The 8,034-nt window shown below is 37.0% G+C and overlaps 2 protein-coding genes across 2 annotated transcripts; both read left to right on the plus strand.

The window, feature by feature from the left end:
• Positions 1–671: 671 nt before the first annotated feature.
• LOC111632026 (zinc finger BED domain-containing protein 5-like) lies at positions 672–2,408 on the plus strand. The gene has a single exon (XM_023376380.1). It carries the CDS (start codon positions 1,122–1,124, stop codon positions 2,406–2,408), a length of 1,287 nt encoding a protein of 428 aa, XP_023232148.1. The 5' UTR covers positions 672–1,121.
• Positions 2,409–2,934: 526 nt separating this feature from the next.
• Positions 2,935–6,409, plus strand: LOC111632028 (beta-1,4-glucuronyltransferase 1-like). The gene is made up of 3 exons (XM_023376383.1): positions 2,935–3,083; positions 4,276–5,317; positions 5,380–6,409. Exons 1-3 carry the CDS (start codon positions 2,989–2,991, stop codon positions 5,578–5,580), a joined length of 1,338 nt encoding a protein of 445 aa, XP_023232151.1. The 5' UTR covers positions 2,935–2,988; the 3' UTR covers positions 5,581–6,409.
• Positions 6,410–8,034: the final 1,625 nt, after the last annotated feature.

The raw sequence follows: 8,034 nt of genomic DNA on the forward strand, positions 1-8,034 counted from the left end.
TGTATTGTAAAGACGAGCCACAGAGAAAGCAAAAATCGTCACAGATAGTTTTCATTTTTTCATAACGCCAATCTATTTGACACAATAGAGTGTCAAGAACACTGTAAATTTGTATTTTAAATAATTTTTCGGGTGTCAAGTTACTTCCTTAATTTGGTGTTTTATCTATTTCCATTATCTTAACTATTATTTTTCGTTTATTAAAAAATCCCTTTTTTATACTTTTTGGTTTGTTTTAAGAATATGATCAATAATAGCATCTGTTGGCCATAAAGCTATATCATTTATTACTTCCATGTATCTATATATGTATATCGAAGCGGTTTTTTTGGACTATTTCTGTCTTCTGCGTTTTCGCAATCCCCTTTTTCAGTAGCATTTTAAAGACTGCGGGAGCTCCTTCGGGCCCTACGCGCCCGCATAGTTCGCTTACCGCTTAATCCGCCGTTCAGGTATACACCACATATGCGTAGCACTATAAAGCAAAAATTGATGTCAGAATTTCTGCACGCCTTTTACAACCTCGAGACTAAGATTTTATTCGGGAGTTACCGTTTTCAATTTAGTAATTTAAAAAAAAAAATTCTCGGGCAGATTTATTTTTGTTACAAAATGTTACCTTTGCAGATTTCTGGCTCTGCACACTGTAGAACAGAGGTCCCCAACCCTATGCCCGCGGGCACCATAGCGCCCGCCGATCGTTTTACGTGTGCCCGCTGCTGTGCGACCACAATAAAAATATTTCAGTTTTCAATAAAATGCTATGTAAAAGTTTTCTTATTTTTAATGATTATCCAAACAAAAGTAGAAATGGCATCCAACACAGATAAAAGAACAAAGCGAAATGCGACTGATCTCTTTTTTCCCTTTTGCCAAATCTTCTCCAACCTAATTACCCATACCTAAAATGAAATAAACCGTTCCATTTTTATGGTTGCTGTGACAACAAAGACATTTGTCTCATGAGAGCCGGACAGTAGTGTGGTTTGTGCTGTGAGGTAAACGTTCATTCGAGGTATCTACTTTATTATTTATTCATAATTATATGCTCATATTTTTTGTATACTGTGTTTTGTATACTCTTTCGTTGTTTTTAAATACTTCCTTATTTTTACCCCAAAATGAGTGGATCAAGTAAAAGACAACGGACCTATAATTTTAATAATGAATGGGAGGATTTATATTGCTTTGTCAATTTAAAAGACAAATGTATTTGTTTGTTGTGTGGAAATAGCGTCGCGGTGCCGAAAAAACATAATGTTGAACGTCATTTCCTGACAATTCATGCTAGTTTTAATACGAACTATCCACTTAAATCTGAAATAAGAAAGAAGAAAATAGATCAACTAAAATCAAATCTGTTCGCTCAACAGTCAGTTTTCACTAGGCCTGCGTTAAGATCTAAAAATGCTACTATTGCTTCTTTAAAAATTTCTCACATACTCGCAAAGAAGAAAAAGCCTTTCCAGGATGGTGAGTTGTTAAAGGAAGCATTTCTTACTGGTGCCGATTGCTTATTTGAGGGATTTTCCAACAAACGTGAGATCATGTCAGCAATACAAGACTTACAGTTGTCAGATAACACCGTTACAAGAAGAATACAAGCCATTTCAAAGGATATGCAAACTCAGTTAAAGAGTGATTTGGAAATATGTGAGTGGTTCTCACTTCAATTTGACGAGTCTACCGACATATCAGACACAGCACAGTTAGCAGTTATGGTGAGAATGGTATTTAGTGACTTTACTGTAAAAGAAGATCTACTAAAAATATTACCCATGAAAGGACGAACAACAGGTGAGGATATCTATAAAATATTTATAACATATGCAAAGTCGATAGATATGCCTCTCCAGAAGTTGTCTGCGATAACCACTGACGGAGCACCAGCAATGGTTGGTAATGTCAATGGATTTATTGCCCTCTGCATAAAAGATAAATCATTTCCAAATTTTATGTCGTATCACTGTATTATCCACCAGGAAGTTTTGTGTGGTAAAATACTACCCTTCGGACACGTCATGAAAATAATTACAAAAATAGTCAACTTAATTCGCGCAGCTCCTTTGCAACACCGCCTTTTCAAGGCCCTATTAGAAAATCCTGAAGATCCTGATCTCATTCTGCATACTGAAGTACGTTGGCTCAGTAAAGGCAAAGTTCTTGCTAGATTTGTAAATTTAATTGAAGAAATAAAAAATTATCTCAATGCCAAACACCAAAATTTTTTTGAACTAACAGACCCTCGTTGGCTAGCGGATTTGGCTTTTTTCACAGACATAATGGAAAAACTGAATTATTTAAACTTAGAGCTGCAAGGAAAAGACAAACATATAGCTACAATGATAGGGTCTATAAACTCATTTAAAGCTAAACTGGTTTTGTACATTATGTGTATGTATTATTAACTATGCCCAACTATAAATTTACCTTGAAAAAAATAAATGGTGCCCGCCATCTGACCGGTATTCTAGAATGTGCTCTTAGGTACAAAAAGGTTGGGGACCCCTGCTGTAGAAAAATCTAGAAATACACTTTTGTATATCGTTAGTAGTTGCCAGAAAGCTCTATAAAGTAGAGATAAATCTGTAAATTTGAAAACTATAAACATAAATTTAAATTTCTCAAAAAATAAATTAAAAAATATCAAAAGTCGCTACTTTTGGCTGATTTGTCTGAGGTCTCCGCTACCTCACTACGTCCCTCTAAAAGTCGCCACAGTTGGGAACACTGGTAAGCAGACATCTAGGGTCTAAGTAAGGCGAAATGTAATCTCCAAACCGCTCTGTAGAAAGGCGGAAAAATTTAAAATTTAAAAATATAATTTCTTGTGAACAGCAGTTTGGGCCACCCTTCCAAGTGGACCCTGTGCGGGTGCACCTGTTGCACCTGCCTATTTACGGCTCTGTTCCTGCGTAGCAATAAAAAATGCGATACTAACGAAAGAGACCGCCATCTTGGATCGTCGAGCGATGACGCCGGTATTGGATGTTAATCCAATGGCGTCGTGTTATATTGCGACTGTTTTGTACTCTGCACATTCGGCTTGAAGATCAAATTATGATGTTTCGCACAGATAATCAGTAAGTGATCCTCAATTCCGTATTTAGTATTACAAAAATTGCTTTTAGCCCTAAGTATAATTAAATTAATTAAAATATCTATAACCGTAAGGCAGATAATAGTAAGGGATTATCACATCAATAATAATGGGCACAAACGCTCAAGAATCAAAGTAAAAACATTTCATAAAACAAAAAGGGTGTACAATAAGATGGTTGCATAAGTACAAAAAGCCGTAAAAATCGAAAATGCATTTCGGACTATTTCCAATAGAAAATTAGTCCCTCGTCAGTTGGTAATGACGAGAAGTCTTAGTATACTTAAAAATTATACAAGGTGAAAAGATATTAAATTTAAAATTAAACTTAAAACTATGCACAAGTGGCCTAATTTGCCTAGATCCCAATTGATATTTGTGCATGGGCCTTCATCTATTAAAGGTTGAAATAGATAAAACTAACAATGACATCTGGCTGCATCATATGTTGTCACCACTTGTGTTCCAGATGTGTAAGGTAACACATAACACACCTCCTTTATAACCGCTCCCTGCATCCCGTAGAAATGTCTGAACCTGCAACTCTGTTATCCTACTGTTTTTTGGTATGTATATAATCTAAACTGACTGTATAACATTAGTTTATAACTGTTAACCAATATTTCGGCTAACTCATAATTATTTTTGTATCATCACCTGCTCGTCACGTTACCATGCAACGTTGGGAAGAAATATTACTCCTATCTACATTGAGAATGCTTACTGCTCATACAGTCGTGGCGATGTTTTCATCTTTATATTGTATAGCTTTAGGCATAGTTTTAAGTTTAATTTTAAATTTAATATCTTTGTAATATCTTGTATAATTTTTAAGTACAGTATACTAAGACCTCTTGTCATTACCAACTGACGAGGGACTATTTTTCTATTGGAAATAGTCCGAAATGCATTTTGGATTTTTACGGTTTTTTGTACTTATGTAATCATCTTATTGTACACCCCTTTTTGTTTTATTAAATGTTTTTACTTTGATTCTTGAGCGTTTGTGCCCATTATTATTGGTGTGATAAGCCCTTACTATTATCTGCCTTACGGTTATAGATATTTTAATTAACTTCCGTATTTAGTGTTTACGGGTCTGTATCCTTCGCCGTGTCGGATGGCCTAGTTGGCGGAGAGACTTCCACAATTAAGTCTTTTTCTTTCGTTCGTAGGTGCTGCCGAGTAAAATCTGGAATCGGGCGTGTTCGTAAAAGCATTTATTTTTTTTGTTTTGCTTCCATTTTTGGTACGCTCCTCTACTACTTCCTGGTCGAATGTAATGTAGATTACAGGAACTTCAATAATTCCGAATATATACCTCTAATTTGGAAGTGGGATTCCTCCCAAAGTCCCGTAAACAAATTGGCGAAACCTTTACACACCCGAGAACACGCCAATTACTTAGTTGTGTACGACTACATAGCGGCAGATAAATTTTACCTGGGAAATTCTACCGTAACCTTGACAACGCAAGGCACCTACGAATTTCTGCACCACGTCGAGCAGTTGTGCCTCCGTTGGAAGGCGCCCGTTTCGATAACCGTTTACGCACCCGGTCTGAATTTCTATCCGGTGGTGCGGAGAATTCTATATCTACGCCGGTGTCGACACCCCTGCTTGAAGGCCAACGTCACTTGGCACCTTATCGTCGATAAGGCGCACGCGCCTACCCAAGAGGATACACTAAAAGCGCGAGAGATGCCGGTGAATTGCCAAAACGACACCTCTAACTTTATCAATTTTCGAAAAACGCACAAATTGTCTTACCCCATCAACTTGGCTCGTAACGTAGCCCGAAAGATGGCTCGGACCCACTACGTTTTGGCCTCGGACATCGAATTGTACCCGTCTCTGGACTTGGTTCCGCGGTTTCTGGACATGGTCCTCGAACAAAATGTCTCCTCGCCACATGTCTACGTCTTACCAGTCTTCGAGGTGGAGAAGAACAGCAAAGTTCCCGAAACGAAGAAGGAATTATTAGAGATGATGTCCAGCAAGAAGGCTGTTTTCTTTCACAAACTCGTGTGCGATACGTGTCATAAATTTCCGGATAGAGATCGCTGGCTGAAGACAACTCCTCCCGAAAATTCTATGACTATCTTTTCTACCGTTAAGCACGCGCCACCGTGGGAACCGTTTTACATAGGAACCAACAACGAGCCGCCTTTTCACGAGAATTTCACGTGGGAAGGGAAGATGAACAAGTTTCCTCAGGTAAGTTATTTAAGAGATCCTCCGCCTTTATCCCTCTTTGAATCCTTACTTTGGACTCGTAGGTTCTGGAGATGTGTTTCATGGACTACGACTTCTGCATCTTAGATAATGCCTTTTTGGTCCACTCTCCGGGGATAAAGCGCATAGACCGTGCGTCGGAACGTCGCAGAGCTCCTTACGCCGTCAACAATACGAAGTTGTATCGGCTATTACGTCGCGACCTGACCCGGAAGTACCGTCCCAGATTTAACTGTATGAAATAAACTTCCGGTTCGAGCGAACAATTTGAATTCGAGAACACCCGGTAGTCTGGTATCCTTTTTAATTCTTACGTTTAAAGAATTATAATGACATTCGTTGCGGAGATTCTCCCGAGTTCTTTCTCATTCCCACCACTTACAGTACATACGTATTCGTATTAAAGGCTCTTTGTCGAAGCCGCACACAGGGATTTGTCGTTACTTACAATCGTAATAGATACGTTTACGCGGTGCAGTTGGATACTACTACCCTACATAACAGCATTTATTAGCTAAAATAAAAAATATCGATACCCTCCTGTTTAATAATAATTTTTACTTTTCTAACTATAAATGTGGCTTTTTAAAATGAAATTAAAATTTTTAATCCACAACAATTCGCTTAATATTAAAGTCTCTCGACACAACGTTGAAACATTCGCGCCATGTTAGTTTGGAGCGCGACGCGTATGGGAATACGTAATACGACACACTCTACGACGCGTATAATAGTATTATTTCGTCACACAAAATAACGTAATCGAGTGATTCTCGCGTTAAAGAGTTAATCGGAATTTGACGTCGTTACCTTTGAATAAAAGAAGAAAGGATTTAGGCCATTTGTAAACCGTAACTTTTAGTGACGTCTCTCGTTTACTATTGTTTACAAATACAAAAAAAAAGTCAATTTCATTACTCGAAACTATAATTATACGCCACGACAATCCACGCGTGTACGATGCTTAACGAGTTTAAAAATCGTGACCAGGAAAATGAAGCGGAACGGAAATTCGTTTTGAGATGCGATCGACACAGAGTTTTATTTTCTTAAAAAGTAAATAATAAAAATAAAAGTAATTTAAAAAGTTTTGAGGGATGAAGAACCTCTTCCATACTCGTAAAACGAATATAGAACAATTTTATGCGATTGTACTGTACGTTTCTAGATGTTATGGGGTGAAAATTGTAGATAAAAACTGAAGATAAATGCGTACGTATTTGTTANGCCGAGTACAGTGGGGACTGACTTCTTCGAAATACTGTATTAGATGTAATAAAGACAGAAATGTTTCCAGTTCAACGAGAGTGATCGAAAAGTTGTAAATTTTGGAAATTTCCGTGGACGACACCTGGTCCTAAAACGAATTAGTTAGAAAACAAAAGACGGACAATCTATTAAGTTTAACCTATTTAGATTATTTGCAAAAAAAGCAGTTTCTCGTCTATTTTGCCAACCCGTAACCCTGCCACTTAGACTTAGACCGTGTCGCCGACGCCAACAGACGAAGTCTCCCCACCTATCTTTGTCAACTGCCACTGCCCCATGGCCATCTTCGATAGACGATCGAAGAACCTCATCGACGCCCAGGACGTCGGAACAGCTGATTGTCGTAAAGCATACTATTTTGTACATAGCGTAAGTTTATTTTATGTTAAAATAAACGGTTTTTGTTAGATACTTGTCATCTTTGTCTCGTTCGCCACCACTCGTGTACGAATGGCACCTAGACCATCACTGACAAGCAATTAATTGATTGCCCCTGGAAGTCGGCTTGTTACAAAAACACAGCTTCCCTATCATCAAATGTCACGACACGCCCCTGTGGCACATCTAAAAGAATGCCATTTCTCTATAAAAGTTTTCCCGGGTGAAAACTCCTCTTGGCAGATGCCAGTATTGCATTGCCCTATCCCGTCAAACCAAACCCCATGAAAAAAGGCTAACATTTTACTGCAATTTCGACTAGCCAAACGCTTTACTATTGACACATATTTTCTGTTATGACTATATGAAATGCTATATTTTTTGTTCACTTATCTGTAGTAATATAGAGCCAAATAATTTCACAGAAATAGCTTCATATTATGATAATAGTACTGAGTTTATAGGAAATGAAAAAGTTAACTTTGCTACGACAATTTTAACTAGTTTCTAGAAACCGTCATTTAGAGATTTATTGTATTTATATTGTATTATTCAAAAGTTTGAAAACTGACTCTTGAAAATGCAACTTAGAGTGATGTGCATGTAAGGCCTATATTATGAATCATTCGTTTACTGGTAATCTGAGTTAGCGCTTGTTGAATATAAAATGCTTTATCATGCTTTATGTATTAAATATTTATGAATATGCAATTCATGTTTATTCCATCGTATTCAATTATTTCTAAGTGATTTTACTTAGTAGCAAATTTACATAAAATTTTATTTCAAATTTGAAAAAAATTGCAATAAAAATTCATGAAATGTTAGAATAATTTTCGGGGGAATATTATGTGTCATTCGAAAATTTTTCAGCGATTCGCAATATTTAAAAATGAGTAAATTCACTGAGGATATTTTTCTTATAACCGTCTTTTAACATAAAAACAAATGACTTTTATGATCAGAAGTGATGTGTAGTAGGAGTGATACGTAGATGTTCCATACATGACAGAATCTCATTCTCTTGAATAACGAATGTAAAAGAAATTACG

The sequence above is a fragment of the Centruroides sculpturatus genome, unplaced genomic scaffold (assembly GCF_000671375.1).
Source record: "Centruroides sculpturatus isolate CEXI.00-Female unplaced genomic scaffold, Cexi_2.0 scaffold696, whole genome shotgun sequence".
In the NCBI taxonomy this organism is placed as follows: domain Eukaryota; kingdom Metazoa; phylum Arthropoda; class Arachnida; order Scorpiones; family Buthidae; genus Centruroides; species Centruroides sculpturatus.

Bases quoted from the DNA above. Each gene is read 5' to 3' on its own strand.
- LOC111632026 (XM_023376380.1), top strand. From the start codon at position 1,122: ATGAGTGGATCAAGTAAAAGACAACGGACCTATAATTTTAATAATGAA.
- LOC111632028 (XM_023376383.1), top strand. From the start codon at position 2,989: ATGTTAATCCAATGGCGTCGTGTTATATTGCGACTGTTTTGTACTCTG. The intron at 3,084-4,275 runs GTAAGTGATCCT...TTTCGTTCGTAG, and splicing joins ATGTTTCGCACAGATAATCA to GTGCTGCCGAGTAAAATCTG. The intron at 5,318-5,379 runs GTAAGTTATTTA...TTGGACTCGTAG, and splicing joins AGATGAACAAGTTTCCTCAG to GTTCTGGAGATGTGTTTCAT.